Below are 24,456 nucleotides of genomic sequence, written 5' to 3'. Positions count from 1 at the left end.
TAATTAAAATTATGATTGTCATGCTAAGCTAGAAAGTCAATATATCTGTGTGAAGTAGACTCACCACAGTGGGAGTCCCATCGGTTCTTACTGTTTCTCTGGCCACGTTTTTTGTAAGGCTACACAAGTTCCATTTTCACTCGGCTCTTGTCTTTTACAACCTAGGTAGTGTGGTCACTTAAAAGTGGAATAGGTGACAACTTACAGTCTTCTCTTTTGACCCAGCGTGGTGCCCAGAGGTGAAAGGATCCACTACCCAAATCCAGGAGCTACAGCTTAATGTATTGTACAGCGTGGGTGCGGAAGTCACAGCGGCTCCTCCTGGTGACGGGCTCCAGGCGGGTGCTGTGGTTGTCGCTTCATCGGATGTAGGTTTCCATCTGGAGGCTCCTCAGAAGTGCACAGCTGAAACGAGTGGTCACTTGAAACATAGTCATGCCAGTTACTATAGAACAAGTTTGTAAAAGTTGATGCTCTCCAAGTTAGGGAAGAAATTCGTGAAGATGATCGTTGCTGTGTGGCCTGATGGGGCGTGTATTGACTTGTTGTCTCTGACCTTCAGCTTACACATTTTCTCTTACCGCCTTTAGTATCTTTTGGTGGGATGATTTAAAAGGAGATACACTGTCTGTAAAGTTTCTTCTGATTATGAAAATAGTAGAAGCAGCCCATTTGGATCAGATACTGAATTCCTAGGAAGAAGGAAGAGCAGCCCGCTCCCGTGCTGCAGCCAGGTGTCACCTCTGGGGGCCGTGGCTTTTCCGCTGTCCGCATATAAGCGGTCAGAGATGAGTGCTGGGGTCTCCCGGGCTTGGCAGTTCTGTGGCCCCCGCGCGGCTCCGCTGTGTCCACTCTGCTACCTGCTGGCTGCCTGAGTCCGGGGACTCGCCCAGCCATGTGGCTTCGCGTCTGACCCGGCGTCGCCTTGGGGGTTGACAGCGAGCTCTCAGTGGACGCCGGTCACTGCTGTTTGGCCAGTGACTCTGGGGGTTCCCCCTCTGTCAAGCAGGCTGACTGCGAGAAGATGGCGGTCGTTGTTAGGTGGGCACCCCCAGGCTCCCAGGGTCCCCCTGCGGGCGAGTGGTGACTCTCTCTCCTGTGCAGGCTCTGCGAGCGGGACCCCTACCAGCTGTACCAGCGGCTGGAGCAGCAGGCCAGAGAGTACGTGCTAGAGATGAAGGTCCGGCTCCTGCGGCAGCTGTCGGCCACGTCCAGGGTGAAGTCGCCGTCCGCCCTGCAGGGCCCCCCGCAAGCGCACCAGTTCATCTCCCTGCTCCTCGAGGAGTACGGTGCCCTGTGCCAGGCGGCGCGCACCATCAGCACCTTCCTCGGCACCCTGGTGAGTCGGCTATGTCCCCTGCCCGGGACGGGGGGCAGGAGCGGGGGGTCTGGAGGCCCGTCACGCCCCTCCCCTCCTCCGAGATGTGCAGGCGGGGCTGGGGGCCTGATTCCTCTCCTCTTTCTCTCCCCTCTGGACTTGGCTGCTGGATGAAAGCGGAAATACTGCTCGGGGACCTTGGGTCCTGGGGGCACGGTGTGGGGACCGTGTGAGGTGAGGGCCGGAGTGGGTGACAGTAGGAAGGAGACAGAGGAGTGGCTGTGCTGTGAATTCTGCAGATGGGGGCTGTGTTCTCAGGTGGAGTGCAGAGCATGGGGGACGGCAGGGCACCTGTGTCCGGCCCCCCGGCTCACCATTACTGATCTACTCACCAGCCCAGCACTGGACTGAGGATAGGGTCATAGAACCACGTGAGACGCTGACCCCCTGTGGGCGGTCTCTGACTGCCTCAGAAGGGAGATGACCACAGCGGGGTGGAAGGAGGCCTCTGGTAGAAACTCAGTTCCTGGGCCTGGTCCTCGACAGCCTCAGGCGCACCTGCCGGCTGGACAGAGGGACAAGCCGTCTTTGCTTTCTCGACTTACTAATAGTCTGTGGAGTTTCTCATCATCACTCAAATTTTACTGTTAAGTGAGAGTTCATTGGGCTGGTTTTGGGTGCTTTCTTAGTGGTAAAACTGCATTTTGAAACAAATGCAGTAACCAGTGGTTCCGAAGGTTTTAAGCATAAGGTCTTTATGTGACTCTAAAGTTGATAGACCTCGATAGAAAAATTAACCATTTTGCAGGTAGTTTCGGGGGGTTCACAGAGCTCCTCAAGCGGCATCACTTCAGTAGAGCATTGCCGTTCCTGCAAGTGAGTCCCGAAAACCTCGAGGGAAGCACCCACCGTGAGAAAATGAGCGGGTGAATGCATGGGCGGGCGGTTACCCTCTTCAGCACCGAGCCTGAGGGGCTGACCCCCGGGCGTCCCAAGCAGCACCCGCCCCTGGCTCACTGAATGTCTCCCCGTCCTCCAGAAGTCCAGCTCCCCTGCCGCTTCCCCTGTGCCATCACTGGCCTGAGCCTGGTGCACAGAGCGGTGCGGAGAGCTGCTGCTGCCCCCCAGCCAGCCAGGGCCAGCTCAGCCTCACCCTCCTCGGCCGGTTAGAGTGCACGCCATCTTACTCAGCTACCGGAAAATAATTTGAACCGTGCTTATTGAGCATAAGCTCTAAGCTCAGAATACAGCTGTTTGGTCAGTGATCTATTTCACTTGGCTTTGCACGTGGAGATACTCACTTTGGTTTCCAGTGAGACACCACACCAGTAACCTGGACCCTTCCTTCCTCCAGGGGAGACAGCTGAACTCTGGATAACACAGGCTAAATCAAGGTAGAACCTTTTAAAACGCATTGCTGAGTTGGCATGAAAGGCAAGAAGCCTTGGAGGGAAAAACAAATCGAAAGCTGGTGGAATCCTGAGAAAGTCATGTGCTCAGAAGCCAGCATTCCCTCCAAAGATTTCTTCTCGTCCTGGGAGAAAGGAGGTACAGCCTAGGTCCAGCACATAATGCTGGGACCACAGATGATCACAGCTTCTGTGAGGGGGCAGGAGAGACCCTGCCCACAGGAGGGACAGCAAGGGCCTGTGCCTAGGGTGACCTTGGCAGGGGTGGGGGGCTGTTGATGTGATGTGAAAACCCCCAAACCTAGAAGTCAGTGAGTTGGGCAACACGCAGATCCCCTCTGCGAGCTCACTTCATCCCATGTAACCACTGTACCGTTGTCACACCTGAGAAAACTGATGGTGATTTCTGTGCGCTCAGAAAAATGTCCCAGTTATCTCAAAAATCTCTTTTTGTGTTTGGGGTGTTCAAACCGGATTGAGAACAGTTCACAGATTTATAACAGCGTCTTTCCGGGTCTACCCCGTGATCTGAGCAGGGTAGGAGTTGACAGAGCCGAGGTGAGCTTAACTTCCAAGTCCGTGTCTCAGAGTCTCAGCATTTTTGGACTTGGACGCCTTTCCGTTTAAAAACGGAGAGCCCCAAATAGCATTTGTTTGTGCAGATATTATCTATCAATATTTACTGTGGTGAAATTAAAACGGAGAAATTTAAAGATATTCATTAAATCACTTTTAAAATAACAGCTCATTGCATAACATAGACAGCATATCTCTAAATAAAAAAACTGTTTTCCAAAACAAAACGTTTAGTAAGAAGAGGGGCACCGTTTACATGTTTGCACATCTCTTTAGTGTGGCTTAACGGAGGACATATGTGTTCTTACATCTGCTTCTGTGCTCCGTGTATCTTCATAGGTTGTTTTGGTTGAAGTTTTTGAAGAAAATTGGGCCTCCCACAGATATGTATTTGGAAGAATAGTCTAATAGACTTTTCAGTTTGTTGTGGAAATTCTTCTTTGAGAGAATACACCGGAGTCCCAGTGCTTCTTAATGGTTAGCTGCAGTGTAGAACCTGAAACCGGGTCACTGAGCTGAGCCGGCTCTGTTCCGTCACAGTCCACTGGTGTGGCTCACGCTTCAGGTCGTTTTCTAGCATCAGACGTCGGTCATTTTGAAAACACTGGTTCACCGAGTGAGCTGCACAGATCTTGCTGAAGATATTCAGTGTCATGTTAGGCAACACGATATTCAATATAAAAAATGGCCTTTGTCACCATCCCTGTGACCCTCCTCAGAAAGATCTTTAAATGTGGAGAAGCTTCAAGGCCACAGTGGCAGATGTAAGTTTTCCAAAGTTCTGATGTTTGCTTGAGAGCTCGGATTTTGGGCTTGGCCACAAGTGGGGTCAGTTGTCCCTGAAGCGGCAAGCCCCCTCGCCGTGCACACTTGCCGGCTCACGCTGTGCTCACTCCCTTAGCCTCTCTGGAGACAGCCCCTCCGGCCCTCCTGCCGCCGCAGGGCCACGGACCATGTCAGGGCGTAGAGAGGTGTCTTCAAACACATGCCTTTCCTGGGAAATGTGCTCGTGTCCTGGGCATCAAACCAGCCACAGGTTTTCTAATGTTGTACACACTGAAATAAAGCTGGGACCAAAGTTAGGCCTCCATTCACCTAGGAAATGCCTTCCCAGGCTGTAAGAATTGTGAAATCTGAATTTCCATTTACAAGGCCAGAAGAATCTTGGCTCTCCAGCTGTTTCTCAAGCTCTGCTGTAGGACTTGACTGTACACACTTCCTCTTTCTTCTTCCAACCCCCAAGCACCTCCCTGCAGGTGAAGTGAGAAGTGAGAGTGGTTTGGGTGGACGTGCCTAGGCTCAGGCCATCCGGGAGCTTTTTCTTTGGCCTGCGGCTGGGGCAGCACCAAGTCTCCGCCGACCCCCGGGTCTCGTCTCTCGTAGCAGCTGTGGCAGCACCCCCCCCCCCGCACACCCTGTGCCCCCAGGCCCAGGGCATGTTGCTCAGCCTCTGCACACTGTTTCTGGCCTGTGAATGGGGCACGGCAGCACCAAGTTCAGGGTGGCCCACGGGAAGTACTCGCACTACTAGCATGTGTTGTCGTCCCAAGTTGATCTGAGGTTGTGAAACGAGCTTGGGGTCTGCTGTTTCTCTTGCATGACTCACCTGGAAGTATACTTTCAGATTTCATAAAAAATGTCAAACATCTTCCTCATAAATCGGTCTTTACCTTTATTACCTTTAGTTAATGTGAGCCCACATCCAGAGCTGTGGTCCCACCCTTGCAAGTATTGTAACTCAGTGCCCAGGGTTGCTCACAGGCTGGCGGGCAGGGACTGTTGACTCTGTCCCAGAGATTGACAGGGGAGACCAGGCAGGCCCTCGGCTCTCCTGGACGCCTTCCCTGGACCCTCTGTCATCTGGCTGAGGGCCTAGTCTGGCTGCTGCCTTAGCTCCTTTGTCATGGAGACAAATCATAAATCAGACCGTCGCCAATCCTCTGTCCCCTGGGGACTCGCGGCAGTCAGGGACCTGCTGCGCTAGTCTCTGTGTCCTCGTGCTGGCACAGCGCCTGTGCAGAGTGGCCTCTGCTGAAGTGTGTGACACATGTCCTTTCCTCACTGCCTCGGTGGCTATGTCATCATTACAAGCACGTTCTTAAAATTATGTGCTTGTAATCAGGCCTCATTCCAGGCCTTGGGCCTAGTTTTTCGGTTCCCAGGCCCTGGTCTTCTGCCCCACCCAGCTTTCCTGTATCGTAATTGCTCCGAGAGATGCTGCGTGTGAAACAAGAATGATAAAACTTAGACCTGGGAGGCACTGGTGTTTCGGTTAAACGTGCAGTGAGGACAGGCACTGGGAACGTTGCCAGAGTCAAGGGCTTGAGGCTCCCTGCAGGTGCCACAGATGCCCTCCTGCAGGTGCCATAGATGCCCTCCTGCAGGTGCCATAGACGCCCTCCTGCAGGTGCCATAGACGCCCTCCTGCAGGTGCCATAGATGCCCTCCTGAAGATGCCATAGATGCCCTCCTGCAGATGCCATAGGTGCCCTCCTGCAGGTACCATAGATGCCCTCCTGCAGTTGCCATAGATGCCCTCCTGCAGGTGCCATAGATGCCCTCCTGCAGATGCCATAGGTGCCCTGCCGAGTCTCTGTGCGGGTCTCGAGTACAGGCAGGGGGCTGCGTACAACTCGAGAGCAGGTGTGCGTGCATGGTAGGGCAGGAGCACACGTGCTCAGCAGCGTCTTGCAGGTGTGTGCTCACCCTGAGTTGCTCGTTCAGCCCCTCCGTCCACTGGTGATCAGGGCACAGAGCAATGGGATCTCCACGTGTAGATCGTGTCCTGACGTCTCCAGGTGTCATAATTTCAGCTCAGTTGGGCTACACAGTAAATAGGAACAGACCAGTACATGGGGCGGCATGCGTCACCTGTTCAGAGGGGACTGGAGTGTGATGCCCAGTGAAGCCTCTCCAGACCGTCCGTCACTCAGGTGAGGAATGTTTCCCCAGGTGCGAGGTGATGCGCCACGAGTAGTGTACGTGTGACTGACAGATGGACGTGTGGGTTCACACACGCGTGGTTGCGGCCAGAGCTGTTGAATATGAACGCTGCACGTGGGGAGGTCGTGGCGCTGTCTGCCCCGGTCACCCTGTCCTCTCTGGAGGTCACTCGCTGTGATGGCCAGAATGCTTCCAAATGTTCAAAAGTTGTTGTCGAAAGTAACTGATGAGGTTGCCCATGTTTAGCAGGGAAAGAAAGAGCTGACCTTCCCCGCATTGTCACTAGCAGGGAAGTTACTGTGTCTGTCAGAACGGGAGACTTCTCGAGACAGGCGCGGAAGTGCTTGTCCTTCGGCATCAGAGGATTTGTGTGCGTTTACTCAAGTTGTTTGAGAGGTAGGGCTTGCAGTACGTTTGGGAGGCATGGCTATGAGAAGTGGCTGCCGGCCGTGTACGCTGGTTTCTCTCTTCTGTCCCCTCATTGTGTGCATCTCGCCACCCCTTTGTTTTGTGTCGAGTCATTTGGAAGGGAGGCTGGATGCACAGGGAGTAGCAGCCCCTCATGAGCAGAATGTTCTGGGCCTGGACAGAGGATGTGGGTTTGGGGGCGGGGGGAGAAACCCTTCTGGGAATTTTTCAGTCTTTGATTGGATGTATCTTCTGTGTATCTATCTCACTAGGAAAATGAACACTTGAAAAAGTTCCAGGTTACGTGGGAGCTGCACAATAAGCACCTCTTTGAAGATCTGGTCTTTTCGGAGCCACTTCTCCAGAGCAGCCTGCCGGCACTGGTGTCGCAGATCAGGTACTCGGTCTTCACCTGCATGTGTCCTGCTGGCGTGACGGCGTGCTCCTGTCCCTGGGGTGCAGCAGGTGCGCACCTGAATGCCACTGCAGGGGCAGTTCTTGCCAGAAAATTACCGGGCTTAGGGGAAAATACAGTTTGGTTGAAAGCTCAAAACCCAAAGAGTAATACGATTGAACTTTAAAATAATAAACCCAGTATCATTGCTACTAAGGTTTAGCATCACAGATTTCTCCTGAATAAGGAAAAGCTGCGGTAAACATAGCAGTTCACTTGACAAGTCCCAGGCTTTGCCAGGTGGCTGTGGTGTGGTCTGTGCTGGGGCACTTGGGGGGCCGGGGGAGGGCTGGTGGTGTTAAGGGGCTCTGGGGCGCTAGGGGAGGTATTAGACACGCTGTCAGGTCTCTCAAGCATTCGCTCCACATCGTGGCTCATGGCTTGGGCTCTTCTTACTGCTGTAGAGCTTCCGTGGGGCTTCATCAGGTGTGCCAAGCCCGGAGTCCCAAGTATAGCCTCAGGTCGCTTGCCCTGGTGAGGGGGAAGGGGAAAGTGCAGCTGGGGGTGTTTGCTCCGAGGTGGCTTGACAAATTGGGCCCCTCCTTGGATCTGCTGTCCCTGTGCTAGAGAGCCAGGTGTGAGCTACCTCAGCCCTGCAGCGGGTCATTTTGTTCCTCATCTGCTTACCACCTGTGAACAGATTCCCAGGCTGTAGACGCATCATAGAACAGCACAGACTGTAGTCATCTTGATTTAAAGGTCCACACCAAAATATGGTTGGGCCAGATTCGCAAAGAAGGGGAATTATTTTTACGTCAATATATTATTGTTGTAGTTAACTTACACAATAGTCACCTATTTTTTTTTTCTTTTGAAATCCATGTTTCAATCCAGTCTTTGTTTCCTGTATTCCTAAGTCCTATTTGAGGGGTCCTAGCTATTCCCACTTCTCACCCTTACCTCCAGAGCAAGAATAACCTTAAAAGCAGCTGGGGAAGGAGGACTGGGGCCAAGGTGGTCAGGACAAAGAGTTACTGGTGTGGCCCGCACCCTGCTTCCAGCAGCTCCCGCACCACTCCGACAGCGCCGTTACGTTCCATGGTGGGTGCACAGAGACATGCGTGTCCTGTACGAGTGTCCATGTCTCCATGAGACGTGAGCGACCCTCATGGAGATTGTGCCCAGTTACGATGCTCAAATCCAGCAAGAGCACTTCTTATAAAAAGACGTGCATCTTGTGTGTGCGTGGGCGGGGGGGGGTGGGGGTCCTTATAGCAGCATTCCAGGGTATTTAGCCTTGTTTTTTCTTTTTCTGGTGAGCCAGGGAGTTTGATGGGCCTCTCATCAAACCATGGGTGGGTGGCAGAAACCTGAAACGTGTTGTAGAACCCCACTTTTTCCTGTGCCCTGGCTCTGGATTTCTCATCTTGTTCGTTGTGAATGGTGGTCAGTCTCCAAAGATCAGCAGTGGTTTAGAGTCTTCAGTGTTAATCCTGGGGCCAAGCTGCAGAGTTGCTCCCAGGAGCGGGTGAGGGACAGGGTGCATAGAGATGGGGATGGAAGCTGGGGAGAAGGCAAGCAGGGCGTTCCCCAGGAGTCTGGGGCGCCAGAAGGAGCCATTCCTTCAAGTTCCCCAGGGGACACCTTTGTTGGACCCAAGAACAATTCAGATGTGAACTTCTAGTTTACAGATACCTAGTTAACAACTCCTAAAAATTTTGTGACAACTTATATACAAACACTACCCCTAAAGTGATAACTGTGTCTGTGGCACACAGAATCCATAGCTGTGAGTATCGTAACACTGACGCTTGGTCTCTGGGCCTGCATTTTGTTTAACTTTATTATAAAGTAAAATACAGATACAGAAAACTACACAAAGTAAATGTAAGCTGAATGGATTGATAGCAGGTGAACATCCCTTAGCCCCAACCCAGCGTGCTCACCTAGAAGCAAGTCCGTCTGCATGCCCCACCGGGCCCAGGAGCCTCGCCCAGAGCTGTCACTCAGTTGTCTTGCACAGCGATCCTGTGATTCCCTTTCTTTATTCTCTCTCTTTTTGTTTTTTTTGGCCACACTGTCCGGTATGCGGGATCTTAGCTTCCCGACCAGGGATCAAACGTGTGCTCCCTGCAGTGGAAGCGTGGAGTCTTAGACCACTGGACCGCCAGGGAAGTCCCCCGTTCTTTATTCTCTTATTACTCATGTGCATTTCCATAGTCTTGCCTGATTTTTATTTGCTGTCGTTTTTTTTTTCTCTTTTTTTAAATACAAATGATCTACCCAAAGGTTGACTTCATTCAAGGAACTGACTTAATTTAGGAAAGTTATGTCTCTCTGCTTTTTAACAGCTTTATTGAGATAGAATTCACACACCATATAGTTCACTAGTTTAAAGTGTACAATTCAGTAGCATTAATTACATTTATAACGTTGGGCAACTGTCACCACTATTTCCAAAACTTGGATGTCACCCCAGATGGAGACTGTGTCACCGTTAAACACTGACCCCCACTCCTGGCCCCTTTTTCTCCCTGCCTTTTGAGATGCTTTAACATGCAGGCCCCACCCCTATCCACTTTCCCTCACAACTTACCCATTAAGGAACCAGCTCCGTTTGTCGTGTAGCGATGCCAGGGTCTGGGTCCTCCAGCAGGCCACTCACTGTCTGTGCTGCCTGAGAGTTCGTGTGAAACCAGAAGCTCTGTCCGAGTCTGCTTCCATCCCTCTGGCAAGACCAGGAGCCCCGTTGTCTCTCCTTATTTGTTGTGGTGGTTTTAGTAGCTATTGCCCAATTTGGTCTTTATTTTAAGTATATTGATATATTCATTGTTAGGGGAATGTTTAATTAGGCTTGTAAGTAAACATACCTGAACTGATTTTATCTCATTTTCCTTATCACTTATTGTTTCACATAGACAATATTCATAATAGATATTACCAGCTGTTAACTGTCATGTGTTTGCAGAGTGAATATGTAGGTAGTAACCTGTCTGCTGACCCATTGATGCTGTTGACCCTGAGGACACTTTCTGCAGTCTAGCAGCTCCCTGTTTCCTCTCTGGACTCCAGCCCTGTGCCTACAGCTTGTGCTCTGAGTGCCCCACCACAGAAGTCCCAGGACCCCCGGCTGCTTTGCCCTCCACTGGCTCTAAGTAGAGTCTGCGCGTAGGACAGGAGGGGAGCGGTTCTCACCTCAGGCAGGAGCGGGGGAGAGCATGAGTCCCCTCCGCCTCCACCCCAGTCTTCTGGGTGGCCTAACGGGCAAGGTGGGGTTTGCACGAAGAGTGGAAATCAGCTTGTGACAAGCAGGGTTGCAGAGGCAGGGGTTGAGGAGAAGACTGCTGCCTCGTGGGCTGCCGTGCTCTCAGGCCTGGAGGCACCCACGTGCTGGGTGGAGCCAGGGGGGCCTCGAGAGGCCCTGGATTCTGGGTCTTGAGGACTTCTGTTTCCTGGGGACAACCTCGGTGTCTGAGCCAGCCCCATCACCACGTGGGTCGCGTCATGCCCTTTCCTGGCTCTGGGCTTTCCTGCACAGCTTTTCAGTGACCTTGTTTTCCGCGTGCTCCCTCCTTGAAGTGATGGAGCCGGTGTAGACGGCTTCGGCAAGAATGAGTCCATTCGCACGACGTGCGTCGTTGTGCAGTGGTCACCAGGGTGGAAAGGAAGGTGTCTGCACCCATGGAAAAGTTCTTGTTTTTAAATCGCTGTTGTTTATTTTCATTATAAAATTATTAGATTGTCATTGCAATACAATTCTGAAAGCAAAGGAAACCCTGAAGAGGTAGGTAAGGTAGGTACCATAAACAACTGGGTGCTGCTTCCAGATTTTTTCCAGTGTCCACGCCTCCCACACATGTGCATCTTTACACGTGGTGACGTAGTCCTTTCCTCACTTAACATGGGAGCATCTCCATTTCAGAACATGTGTCTGTAAGTGCATGTGTGTCTGAGTCTGAGTGTGAGCGCATAGGTGTAACTTAGTGTGTGGTTAGAAGGCGTGTCTGGTGTGGTATCACTGATCCCAGCGGGTCACTTCCAGTTCTTTCGTGTGAACAGCAGCGATTATTAAGCCCGCGCGTCATCTTTGTGCTCGTCAGCGATTATAAACGTGGCCTTTGATTTTGAAATTCTGTGTTATGAGGTCTTTATCACCATTGCTTTGGTTCAAATGTTGACACGTTTAGGTATTAGGAAAAGGAACGGTGTCTGAAGATAACCTGCCTGTGAGCCTGCACCCCTCCCCCACTCTCCTTCTCTCCCCTGCCACCCTCCTCTTGAGAAGCCTAGGTGTTTACCTCTATTTGTGACTTTTGTTTTCTGTTTAGTTTCTCGTCTGCCATCTTACCATCTTTCTTAGCAAGATACACAGAGTAAATGAAACTATGATTATATTTTTTATTGAACTGAATTTCCTGTTTTACTTGATTTGAAAACCAGGTCCAAATTTTGTATTTCTCATTAAATGTTTTGTTCTCTCTGTGTCAGTGAATCTCAGTAGGGAAAAACAGTTTACGACCCCACATCCAGTGAACTGAATCTCTGGCCCTTAGTCTTTGTAGAACAGCGTGACTCACCACTCATTTTTTTCTTAGGAGCTGTTGCTTCCTGGAGCGTCTTCTCTAGGCCAGACTCTGTCGTGGGTGCCTGGGCTGTGTGCTTAACTCATCCCGCACAGCAGCCTCGTGGGGTGTGTGGTGGTGCCCCACTTGCCACCTCGGGAGGGGAGATGATGGCCAGGGTGCTGAAAGGCCTCTCTCCCCAGGCTGGGGACCACGACGCACGACACCTGCAACGAGGACACGTACAGCACCCTGCTGCAGCGGTACCAGCGCTCCGAGGAGGAGCTGCGCGGGGTGGCCGAGGAGTGGCTGGAGTGCCAGAAGAGGATCGACGCCTACGTGGACGAGCAGGTGGGTGTGCACCACTGGGACGGCCGCAAGGAGCCCGCCGCGAGGCGCCACGTGCCCAGGGGAGGGGTGCGAGCGGGGGCTCCCAGCTGCTGTTGCTCCGGAGGGGACGCCCAGCCATGCCCGCAGGGTCAGCTGCTGGTCAGGTCCCTGCTGGCCTGGGTACAGCCACGGTCACGGGCACAGGCTGCTGCCCAGACTCGGTGCTGCCGGCGGGGGCCTCTGAGGCCTTTGGAAACGGCTGAACCTTGCCGTGTCAGGACCCGTTTCCTGAACACTGGCCACACGTGAGCTTCAGAGCCCATTCTCCCCCCGTCCCTAAGCGTGTCGAGCGGGAGCGCAGACACAAACACACACGGCTGTGCTGGGCAGGTGGTCTGCAGGGGTGGAGGAGGGTGGAAGGCAGGCGCTGCTGTGGGGATGGGGCCCACGGGCAGGGCTTCCAGCCGGCATCCCGGCCGGCCAGCCCGCTTTTCTAAAACCCCCAGGAGGGTTGGGCAGGGGAGGCGTTCAGCATGGGTCTTTTCCAGGGTACTGCAGGGTGTGAGGAGTAATAAGGGAACAGTGACAGCTCCGTGTTGTACTTTTGAGGCTGTAGGAAAACAGAACCTTGGTTCTGGCGTAAGGCGGATGCTGGTGCAGAGTCTGCCTGGGATCCTGGGTGCCGCCTGGCCGCTGGCTGTGACGCTTCGTCTCGGCGTTGCCACCCGAGCGTGGTGAGGGATTGGGAAGAAGGAAGGGACTGGCGTGTGCCCACGTCACTGTTCGTTCCAGCCTCACTCCGTGTTTCGTGTGGCAGTTCTCCCTCTGCAGCCTCAGGGACCGTTACTCTAAGTAGTCTCTCATTCAGAAGCTAGGGGAGCGGTTCCGACCATATTCTCCCGCGTGATCCTGGCCTTCCCCTCTGTCAGGTGCGCCTTGGCAACGCGACAGCTCGGCGCTGTTGAGCTGAGCTTGTCTTGGGCAGGTGGCTCCGCCGGCGCCATGCGCTTGGCCTCTTCCACAGTTGCTGCATGTGTAGCACGTGGCCTCGGGAGCCACTCTGTGCCTGGCCCACGCTCCCCGCTGTCCTGGGGCCCCCGGGGCACTCGAATTCTCCAGCTGTGGCTCGTTGCTGACCACTGACGCCTCAGCTTCGGCCGCTGTGGGGGCAGGGCTGGCCCCAGGTTGCGTGACTCGCCTGAGGCTGGCAAATGTAGGCACGGGGTCAGGGAGCCGTGCATCCTCCACCTGTGCATCCTCCACCTGGACCTGCAGCCAGCTCGGCCCCTGAGGCCTGTGCAGCCAGGCGGCCGGCAGCTGAGTCACTCCGAGGCAGGGGAGCAGACAGCTCCCTCCCCCCTGCCGCCTGCGCGTGCACCAGCCCGTTTGCAGGAGTTTGCTGTCCGGGCAGCAGAGGGCACAGGCGCCCGGAGGGGAGACTGCTGCAGGGGACGGGGGCTGTTGCCTGTTCCTCGGGGTGTTCTGGACTCAGGTCCTGCGGAGGACCCTGAGGGGCATTTGGCGCCAGGCCCTGCCCCAGATTGGTTGTGAGCCTCATTCAAGCCTTTCCCCTCCCTGGGCCTTACTTAGTCTCCCACTTGTGAAATGACAGAATCAGATTAGATGACATTTTGGTTCTGTTTGAGCCTTTGTATTATATAATTCTGAATCAGTTTTGTGTGTGTGTGGTTACTAAAAAGCAGGACCGCAGTAAACAGTCCCTTGTGTTCTGAATTGAGCTGCACCGAGCCGGTTACTGGGTTACCTTTAGAGGAAACCCCACATCAGTTAAGTGCGGTGGTTTATCCAGAGTACAGAGGAGAGGGGAGAATTGGGAGCCCTGGTTTCCCGGGACGTTGGGGCATCAGTTCTCTGTGCAGGAGGGACCTTCAGAAAAAAGTCAAAGACTAGACGCCAGCCTCTCCCTGGCTGAACTCTCGTCGTCGGGGTCCAAGCTGACGATAGAAGAAATTTGATGAGCCATTCTTGCTTTAAAAGAACGAGTGATGTGCGAAGGCTTCTCAGGGAGAGAGACGTGTGAGAAACAGGAGCTGGTCTGGGCTGCTTTGTGGGAACCCACGAGGTTACGCCACCTGCTAAGTCTCTGTCCTGCCGTCTCGGCTTACAGGAAGGGTGGATTGCATCAGGTCACGGAACCCCTGTCCCCAACATCAGGCTGAAGAAAATACCCCCTGTCCAGCAGACTGAGGATGAGTCTGTCCTCACCAAGGGTTGCTGCTTACACTGGCCTCAGTTTGTCTTCAGGGTCCCTGGACTAGGAGAGGAGGGAGGACACCCTAGAACCTCACAAGCCATGTGCCACGTCCCCTGAGAACCTTCTGGGTCCATGTGGGCAATAAACTGCTGCAAGGACAACAGCAGACAGTCCGTCCAGACGGCACCCCCATCAGTGTTTGCTGTGGGCCTGGACAGTGACATTGGCAGCTCTGCCTTGGGCCCCTCTGCCACCCCGTTAGTATCTACAGTAGTAACAGACGTGTAGAGAGAAGCTGGGTCCTGGCGAATCAACTGGAGGGCGGATCAGATGCTGAAACGTTGATGGGCAGCAGTAAACAGACTGTCACTTGGAAGCCTGTGCTGGGGAGGGTCCTAGACAGAGTTCTGGAGTCCAGATGTGAGGGCTGCGCTGTCTGTCCTCAAGGCATCTACGAACAGGCCAGACCCCAACAGGAAATGGCAGTGCAGCCTCAGGAACTTGGGGCGCCCCTGTCCTCAGTGCTGTGAGGAGGTCTGGAGAGAGAGGCCTCCAGCCCAGCGATTGAAGTCTGACCCCAGGGAGAAACACAGGAAGACAGAGCTGCCCCCTCCCTGTGAGAGGAGACGTGCAGAAGTGAATTGACAGCAGTCTTTTTTTTTTAATTATTTATTTTAATATTTATTTATTTGGCTGCACTGGGTCTTAGTTGCAGCAGGCGGGCTCCTTAGTTGCGGCTCTCTGGCTCCTCAGTTGTGGTATGTGGGCTCCTTAGTTGTGGCATGTAAACTCTTAGTTGCGGCACGCATGTGGGATCATCTAGTTCCCTGATCAGGGGTCGAACCCGGGCCCCCTGCATTGGGAGCGTGGAGTCTTAACCACTGCACCACCAGGGGAGTCCTGACATCGGAATCTTAGATGTGGCTGGAGTAGGTGACCTGTGAGGTCCCCTGCATCTCTGGCCCTGACAGTGGGGCTTGTTGAACTTTGTGTTTGATGCTGAGCACTACTCGGGGAGTTTGCAGAGTTCCATAGTGGCAGTGGGGAGACGCTCATTCGTGAGTACAAGTGCAAACGAAGGCCTGCGGGCATGTAAGCAGCGCTGGTCCTTGTGTCGAGCAGGGGCTCGCCGTCTGTCGCAGAGGAGCCTTCAGTCTGGAGTTGATCTGAAGGGGCTTCCACTGCCGCTGGTGGTTCCTTCTGCAGAGATTGGTGCCATGCGCTAGAGTGGGGGTCTGATTTATCCCTGACTTTTCCATCATGCTGTGTCAGTGTAAGCTTCTGATGACAATCAATAACTTGTGATCTTATTTAGATGATTTCAGAAAAACGGTGTAACTAAAATGATAATTCAGGTGAAGAGAAAGAAGATAAATGGTGGCTTGCTGTGCAGTGTGCTAAGCACTGTGCTAAGCAGTAACCTCCTTGCTGCGAGGAATATAATAATCAGGAATATAATGCACCGTGTTATCACTGCTATTGTGATAAAATGGGGGGGTGTAAAAATAGCAACATACATGTTGTTTCTAAAAGGAAAATACGGTCTTAAAAAGTAAGACTGAAAGCGAATTCGTTTCTTTAAAAATACTTGTTCTTATAGCTATAAATGTTTACATTAAAAAAGAAAGATCTCAAATCAACAACCTAACTTTGCAACTTGCAGAAAGAAAAAAAAGATAAACTAAATCCAAAGCTAGCAGGAGGAAGGAAATAATAAAGATTAGAGCAGAGGTAAACAAAGACAGAGAATAGAAAAACAGAAGAGAGGATCAGTGAAACCAGAAGTTGGTTCTTCAAGAAGAACAGCAAAATTGGCAGACCTTTAGATTATGGACTAAGAGAAAAAGAAAAAAGACAAATTACTAAAATCGGAAATGAAGTAGGGACATTACTACCAGTCCTACAGAAATGAAAAGAATTACCAGAGAGTACTATGAACCATTGTACACCAACAAATTGGATAACCTAGATGAAATGGACAAATTCCTAGAAACAAAGAACCAACCAAGACTAAATTATGAAGAAATAGAGGATCTGAATAGTTACTAGTAACTAGTAACTTATAACTAGTAAGGAGATTGAATCGGTAATCAAAAATCTCCCAACAAAGAAAAGTTCAGGACCCAATGGCTTCAAAGGTGAATTCTAGCAAACATTTAAAGAAGAATTAATACCCATCCTTCTCAGACTTTTCCAGAAAACTGAAGGGGAGGGAACACTTCCTAACTCATTCTATGAGGCCAGCCTAAGTCTGATACCAAAGCCAAAGACACTACAAGAAAAGAAAACGACGGACCAGTGAGTGTCCTTTATGAATATTGATGCAGAAATCCTTAACAAAATACTAGCAAACAGAATTCAGCATATTTAAAGGATTATACACCATGATCAAGTAGGACTTATTCCTGGAATGCAAAGGTGTTTCAAGGTATGAAAATTGATTAATATAACATACCACATCAACAAGGAAAAACCACATGATCATCTTAGTTGATGCAGCAAAAAGCATTTGACAAAATTCACCATCGTTCATGATTAAAAACACTCAACAAAATGGGAATAGAAGGAAACTACCTCCATATAATAAAAGCCACAAATATAAAAAACCTATAGCAAACATCATCCTCAATAATGAAAGATTAAAGTCCAAAAGGGAGGGGATGTCTGTATATGTATGGCTGATTCGTTTTGTTGTGCAGTGGAGGCTAACACAACATTGTAAAGCAACCATACTCCAATAAAAATTAATTTTAAAAGAAGTGAAAGATTAAAAGAAAGCCTTTAATCCTCTGAGATCCGGAACAAGGCAAGGATGCTTGCTTTCCCCACTTCTATTCAACATAGTACTAGAAAATCTAGCCACAGCAGTTAGGCAAGAAAAAGATATAAAAGGCATTTAAATTGGAAAGGAAGAGTAAAACGGTCTCTGCAAATGATGTGATCTTATATGTAGAAAATCCTAACGACTCTGCAAAAAAAAAAAACTGTTAGAATTTAAAAACTGTAAGTGAATTCAGCAAAGTAGCAGGATACAGAGTGCACACACAAAAATTAGTTGCATTTGTACAAACAAAAACAGTGAACAATCTGAAAAGGAAATTATGAAAACAGTTTTATTTACAGTGGCATTGAAAAGAGTAAAATACTTAGGAATTAACTTACTCAAGGAGGTGGAGGACTTGTACAGTGAGAACTACAAAACGTTGCTGAAAGAAAATAAAGAGGGCACCAATAAATGGAGGCACACTCCTGTGTTCCGGGATTGGACACCTTAACACTGTGGAAACGCCAGCAGCACCCAAAGTGGCCTACACATTCAGTGCAGTCTCTGTCAGAACCCCAGCGATGTTTTTTGAAGAATAGAGAAGCCCACCCTAAAATTCATATGGCATCTCAAGGAACTCAGAATTGCCAGAACAGTCTTGGGGAAAAAAAGCGCAAAACTGGAGGCTCACACTTTTGATTTGAAAGCTTACTACAAAGCCACAGTGATCAAAGCGGCGTGGTATTGGCATAAAGACAGGCATACAGACCAGTGGATAACAGTAGAAAGCCCAGAAACAAACCCTTGCGTATATGGTCAGGTGATTTTTGACAAGGGTGCCAAGACCCTTCGATGGGGAAAAGACAGTCTTTTCAACAAATGGTGCTGGGAAAATTGGGTATCCACCTGCAAAAGAATGAAGTTGTACCCTTATCTAATACCATATGGAAAAGGGAACTCAAAGTGAATCAGGGACCTGCGTGGAAGACCTAAAAACGTGGAAGAACCTTAAACACATTACTCTAAGTGAAATAAGCCAGACACACAAAAAGACATCCTGTCTGATCCCACTCACCTGAGGTCCCTAGAGTAGGCAAATCCATAGAGACAGAGAGTAGGAGGGTGGGTGCCGGGGGCCAGGGGAGGCGGGCGGTTATTGTTTAACGGGGACCGCGTTTCACTTTTGCAAGATGAAGAGAGAGGGGATACCACTGAAATGGTTCAGATGGTTTATTTTAGGTTACACGTATTTTACAAGGAAAAAAAAGAAAGCATTCTCTGTCTTTTCACAGTGGAAAGCCATCCTCTTTCATTAAAGCAACCCAAAGGTGCATTCTTATTTTCATTCACCTGTCAAGGAACTACGATGCCATTAATACCAGTTAGGGAAATCGAGCAATTTTAGTTGCATCCAGAGGGTACCAGTCATTCTAGAATCCTTGGAATGGATATCAGTCTCTTCTAATCAAGTAGCATTTTAGAAACCACATAGTAATTCAAGACTGCAAAATGTTGCACATCTGTAAAATAATTAGCATTCACCAATAAGTATGGCCATGGGGAGACAGTTGACAGCTTTGAAGTCCGTTGTTCTTGTTTGCTTTTAAAGATGTATCCTTTGTTTGTTGTGTGACGCATGTATAAGCCTACAGGTACCCAAATGTTCCACAAAATTAATCCCAGAGGCTGCGAAGAGAAGGTCAAAGAGGAGGTTTCTATTGATTATATTTATCAAACAACTCTGTACTGAGCTCTGTAATAAGATAAAGAAACGATTACTTTTTCTAATGTTTAGCTCATTTTAAATCATTTTTAAAATTTGCAACAGTAATAGTTACTCACGAAAGAAAAATGTTTCTCCTGAAAACTGCAGACCCACGTTACGTAAAGGGAGAATTAGCACCAATATTGAATCTTCCCATTCAAAACTATGGTATATATCTCCTTTTTTAGGTTGTCTTTTATAGCCTATATTATGGTCTTATAGTTTGTACATTTCTTACTGAATTTATATGTAGGTGTTTCACAGTTTTAGGGACTATCACGAGTGGCATCTTAGATGGTGGAATACATTTTCTAAGGAGTTATTGCTGGTCCTTATAGGCGAGCTGAGTTCTGCTTTGTGTCCAGTCATCCCACCGTGTCATCATCTCTCAAATAGTTCTGGAATTGATTGCTTTGAGTTTTCTAGGAGACCATGACATCGTTTACAAATAATAATAGTTTTGTCTTATCCTCTTTATTAGCATTTGAACTTTGTGTTTTGTTTTTTCACTTCAGCTAGAATCTTCAAAGCGTCATGAGTAAGAGTGTTACTAGCAGCAGCATCCTTGTTCAGTTCCTGGCTTTTGTGGAACGCTTTGGAGGTTTCACATTAAGTCTGATGCTTGCCATACAAATTTTTGATACTTTTTAGCAAATTAAAGAGCCCTTCCCTGGCGGCGCAGTAGTTAAGTATCTGCCTGCCAATGCAGGGGACACAGGTTCGAGCCCCAGTCTGGGAAGATCCCACATGCCGCGGAGTAACTAAGCCCGTGCGCCACAACTACTGAGCCTGCGTTCTAGAGCCCACGCGCCACAACTGCTGAGCCCGCGTGCCACAACTACTGAAGCCCGTGCGTCTAGAGCCCGTGCTGTGCAACGAGAAGCCGCCGCAATGAGAAGTCTGCGCACCGAAACGAAGAGTAGCCCCTGCTCGCTGTAACTAGGAAAGCCTTTGTGCAGCAGTGAAGTCCCAATGCAGCTAAAAATAAATTAATTAATTAAAAAAAATTTTTTTAAAGCAGGAATAGACATTAAGTTTGTATGTTTTTTCTCTTTTTATGTGTTTTTGTATGAATTAGATTAGGCTTCCTAATTTTGAAACATCCTTGCATTCCTGGAATTAAACCCTACTAGATTATAATATATTATTCTTTAATCCATTATTAGGCATTTTATTTAGGATTTTTATATCTGTATTCTGAGGTATTACTGAGTTTTCATCTTTGAGGTCTTGTTTGTTTTGTATAAAGGATAATTATGCTAATCTCATAGAATGAATTGAGAACTTTCCATGTTTTTCCAGTTTTTAGGAATAGTTCAACTTTCCTAATCTACAAAGGGTTTGCATAGACCCTACCATGAAACTCTGGGGCCTGGTTCATTTTTGCAGGGGAAGGAACAAGGACTCAGTATCTTTTACTGCCTTTTCAGTACACATTGTGTTCATGAACCTACTTCTTAAGTGAGTTTTACAAATTGATATTTGCCTGGGAAATTATCCACATCATTCATATAAAGGGGTGGGCTTAAGCTTGTGCTTACAGGGCAGCTGATGAAAATGGGTGCGTGATGGCTACAGGAGAATTCCCCTGCCTCTAACTTCGCACTGTAATGAGAGCACTTGCTCCCCTAAAAGGAGTGCCCCTGGCGTCCCAGCTGTGCCCACAGCCTGCCCTCTGAGCTGTCCAGCGTCGAGAGAGGCCAGGAGTCTAGACTGTTAGGTGAAATCTCAAAGGCTTTTTCACGTTGGCTCAGCTTGTAAAACACGTTGTGCAGGGCCAACAAGATAGCCGCGAGCCACCTGTTGGCAGCTGCTCTTATATGTGGAAGGCGTGAATTGCACAGGGGTTTTCTCTTGTGGTTTTAGAAAATCTTTGTATGTGTCCGTGTCCCTTCTCACTCCCGCTATTTTTGTTGTTCCTTTTCTTCCCTTGTTCGGCCTGGGAGGAAGTTCAGAGAACCAACTTTTGGGTTTATTGATCACATTTACTTCTTGGTTTTCCAAATTTCAGCTTTTACCTTTAATTGCTTATCAGTTGATTTCTTGTTTCATTTTGTTTGGGCTTCTTACATTGAACGCATACTTTTCCGGCTTTTTTTGTTGTTCTGTTCTCTCATAAACGCCACTAAACTGTACATTTTCTTCTGCATCTTGGGCTCATCTTATAAAATTTGATTTGTGGGGCTTTCCTTGTCAGTTATTTCTAAACAGACTGTAATTTCAACTTTGGTTTCTTCTCTGATACTTTTAAACTATTAAAAAATTTTAAGTGCATGAATTTGATTTTATTAAGTTACTCTTGTTTTATTTTGGAGGGTTTAACGGGCAGTTTTTTGTTTGTTTGTTTGTTTTAATTTGAAGATGTAATAGGCTATTTATTAGGTGGTCTGTGAGTCGAGCAGCATTCCGTCCAGCAGCTGGGAGCGCTGCTGGTTGTAGTATGTCCTTCCCTGTAGGACTGAATATACGCCCTTTTCCGTTTTTTTTTTCTTCTAATAATTTTAAAGATACGTATCCCATATCCTTTCAGTGGTTAATTTACAAGAATACATTTATATAAACACCAAGATTTAATCATTTCGTAGCCTCCTCCTTCAAATAAGGCAGTGCCTTGAGCCCATTCTTAATTCCCTATTCCCCTCAATTTCTTTTTAGTTGTGGGAAAATCTACGTTACTCAAAATTTACTACCTTAACCGTTTCTAAGTCTGCAGTTCATTCATACTGAGTGCGCTCACATTGCTGTGACCGTCACCGCTGTTCAGCTCCAGAGCTCTCTCATCTTCACAAGCTGAAGCTCGTGCTTAAACAGCGGCCCCCGCCCCTCCCTGCGCAGCCCCTGGTGCCTGCTGTGGCGCTCAGGGCGACCTCCCCAGGGCTCACGCTTCACGTGCAGGGCCCCTCGCGGTTGTTCAGTGAACTGTGACCGTCCACTCACCGTATTGACAGATCCACCTCTGATACGTTAATTTCTCTTTAAAATCTGAACTCCTCGCTGTGTTTTTCATGCAAGAAAAGTATTTGCGATGATTTTGAGCGAGTCACGTGAGGCGCTGAGATCGAGTATAAGGTAGCGTTTCTGTAGTGCTGTGGCTTCTGTCCGCAGACGCGGTCTCTTGTATGTATCGTTTTAAAAGTCTCCCCTTGAAAATGTCCGGGGTAGCTCTTGCTGGTACTAAGACTTTTTGTTTTTTACATCCCCCATGAATTAGATGACAATGAAAACCAAACAGCGCATGCTAACAGAAGACTGGGAGCTTTTTAAACAAAGGCGATTCATGGAAGAGCAGGTGAGGCTGTGGGCCGGAGGGGCGGTTCACAGGAATGGGAATTGCTCCCTGCGGGTGGACGGCTCCAAAAGACCGGCGCTTCAGCACCACACGCATGTTCTGCTCACTGTGCGTGGCAGTGGTGTAAACTGGTTTTCCTTCCGACTTCCTTCTCTCCTGTATCCCTCAGGGGACACCCGCGTTTACAGAGCCACCCGCTCGGGCCACAGCCACCCCTGAGTCCCCACGGACTCCTCCTAGGCGGGTGGCGTGTCCCCAGTTTACTCGCCAGGGTGCATACAGTGAAGTCGCAGGGCTGAAACTTGGTGCGCGCCACGTGTGCCAGGGGCCATGCCTTCGCCGTGGCTGCTGGCAGCCCCAGCGCACCCCTTCCTCCAGCGGCTCTTCCCCCCACCCCTCTGCCTGCCGCTTTGGCAGAACTCGCGGGGGCTGCGGTGTGGTGGTCTCAGGGCATTGGACTTCACTGGGAAACTTGCTTCCCGTGCATGTGCTGGCTTCTCTCCCAGTTAGTCTCCCTTGCCGGGCGTGCTCCCTTGGCCTTCCCTAGGTGTCGGTGGCCCCAGCCTCGCCCGCACCCGTGGTCTTCTCTGGGCTCCACAGGTAGACAGAGGGCAGCCGTGCTCCGCTCGCTTACCTGTGTGGCTTCTGTCCTGTCCCATGGCTCTTCTGGCCACCACCCATCCCATTGCCCAAGCCAGTCCACAGGCTCCTTCTCTAAAATCCAGAGGCTCGCCCGCTCGAGTGGAGGTTGAGGGGCCGCTTCCTAGGTGGTTCCCGGGTCCCCCCCTCCTCCATGCTCCACTGGCGTCCTCTCCAGCTGGCCTTCCTCACTGCTGCGTTCCTTCCCACCCGCCCACTGCCGCCTTCGTGCTGACTGTCCAGCTTCCATCGTGCCTCATAAGCGTCTGTGTAACTCGTGGGCGCTGGGTGCTACAGCTCTGTGTGCACAGGCCCGATGGCGGGGAGGCTGTTCCCGAGACGCACCCCTGCTCAGCCCAGGCTCAGCAGCGGCCAAGGGTCTCGTGAGGGGATGCCCGGCTCAGTGCTCTTCGCTGGCCCGCACGCCCTCCTTGCCTCTGATGGGATCACCAGACTGCACCTGGGCCTTGCTGAGGCTTGGCACCTGCCGAGCAGCTCCCCCACCCCTCCAGCATGCTGAGCAGGTCTCCCAGGGCACCTTCTACGTCACGGTCTTCAAGTTTGGTTTCTTGCCTGTCCCCTCTTCCAGAATCTAAGCTCCTTGAGGGCAGTGATTATCTCTATGTTCCCGGTACCTAGCAAGTACCAAGCCCACGGCAGAGTCAGGGTAAAGGCTGGGTGTCTGCTGTGAGGGACGCTGCGGCGTGTTTGCTGGTGAGGAAGCCTGTTAGGGGTTACTGGTCCCTGGCCTGTGTCAGGGCCTCTCCCAGCCCCACGGCTGTGTGCCTCACACATCTGCGGCCCCTTTTCCTGGCCCTGCCCCACCTTAGGAAGCTGTGGTCATTGGTTCTGAGTGTGACACACACTACCACAATTGCTGGAAAATATAAGCTGTGTCACGGGGCGGCGCGTCTTGCAAAACTAACCCGTTGTCTCGTGATTTCCTCCAGTTGACGAACAAGAAGGCCGTCGCTGGCGAGAACAGCTTCACGGACACCATGAGGCACGTGCTGTCGTCGCGACTGAGCATGCCCGACTGCCCCAACTGCAACTACAGGAGGAGGTGAGCCTGCGTGTGCGTGCAGCGGGCCTGCGGGACCCTCGCTGACCCCACAGAGGGCCGGCACCAACCTCTAAAGAGCACGGTCTGCCCTTCTCTGTTGGCTGTCTCGGTAACTGTCCTTAATTCCCAATCAGATGTGCTTGCGATGACTGCAGCCTCTCACACATCCTCACTTGTGGTATCATGGACCCCCCCGTCACTGGCGACATCCACATTCACCAGCTACCACTCCAGGTGGACTCTGCTCCCGACTATCTCTCTGAGATGCGCCCACCTAGCGTGTCATCAGCAAGCTCAGGGTCAGGTTCCAGCTCTCCCATTACAGTTCAGCAACATCCCAGACTCATCCTCACAGACAATGGCTCTGCACCAACTTTGTAAGTCGTGACTTTGTCATAAGGTTTCAGAAATTTAACTAATCCAATGATGAGAAATAGAGACAGTAATGTCTGCAGAAGTATGCATAGCATTATAGTGCTTTTCAGGAAAAAGGACCCTTCATTCTTTTAAATAGATTTTAAAACATGGAATCAGTAAGCCCAAACTTTGACACTGTTTCATGACCTGCCTAAAAGAAGGTGAATGAATAACTGCAGTAAGGCAAACAAACACATGCTGGTCTGCAGGGAAGTGTTTCCCAGCGCCGGCCTGGCCCGCGCTCACTGAATCACGGGGGGCCAGCCCGCTGCTCATTCCGCCTCATCATCAGCCCAGCATCCATGCTTGTTCCATGTCTTGCTAAGAACTCAGATGATCACTTTAGCACGTGACTGAAAGGCTC

The 24,456-nt window shown here is 50.3% G+C and overlaps 1 protein-coding gene across 3 annotated transcripts in view; it reads left to right on the top strand.

Moving 5' to 3' along the window:
* FAM193A (family with sequence similarity 193 member A) overlaps positions 1 to 24,456 on the top strand; it is a 174,113-nt gene that overhangs the window by 101,002 nt on the left and 48,655 nt on the right. For 2 of the 3 annotated variants that reach the window (XM_060013078.1, XM_060013077.1), the window contains exons 5-10: positions 1,105 to 1,339; positions 6,927 to 7,051; positions 11,814 to 11,961; positions 21,896 to 21,973; positions 23,563 to 23,675; positions 23,810 to 24,052. In XM_060013078.1, coding sequence (XP_059869061.1) covers positions 1,105 to 1,339; positions 6,927 to 7,051; positions 11,814 to 11,961; positions 21,896 to 21,973; positions 23,563 to 23,675; positions 23,810 to 24,052 — 942 coding nt within the window. The remainder of the gene's footprint in view (positions 1 to 1,104; positions 1,340 to 6,926; positions 7,052 to 11,813; positions 11,962 to 21,895; positions 21,974 to 23,562; positions 23,676 to 23,809; positions 24,053 to 24,456) is intronic. The other variant, XM_060013079.1, reaches the window with a different exon arrangement.

The sequence above is a fragment of the Delphinus delphis genome, chromosome 5 (genome assembly GCF_949987515.2).
Source record: "Delphinus delphis chromosome 5, mDelDel1.2, whole genome shotgun sequence".
Classification (NCBI taxonomy): Eukaryota; Metazoa; Chordata; class Mammalia; order Artiodactyla; family Delphinidae; genus Delphinus; species Delphinus delphis.
This window is presented reverse-complemented; position numbering and strand designations above follow the sequence as displayed.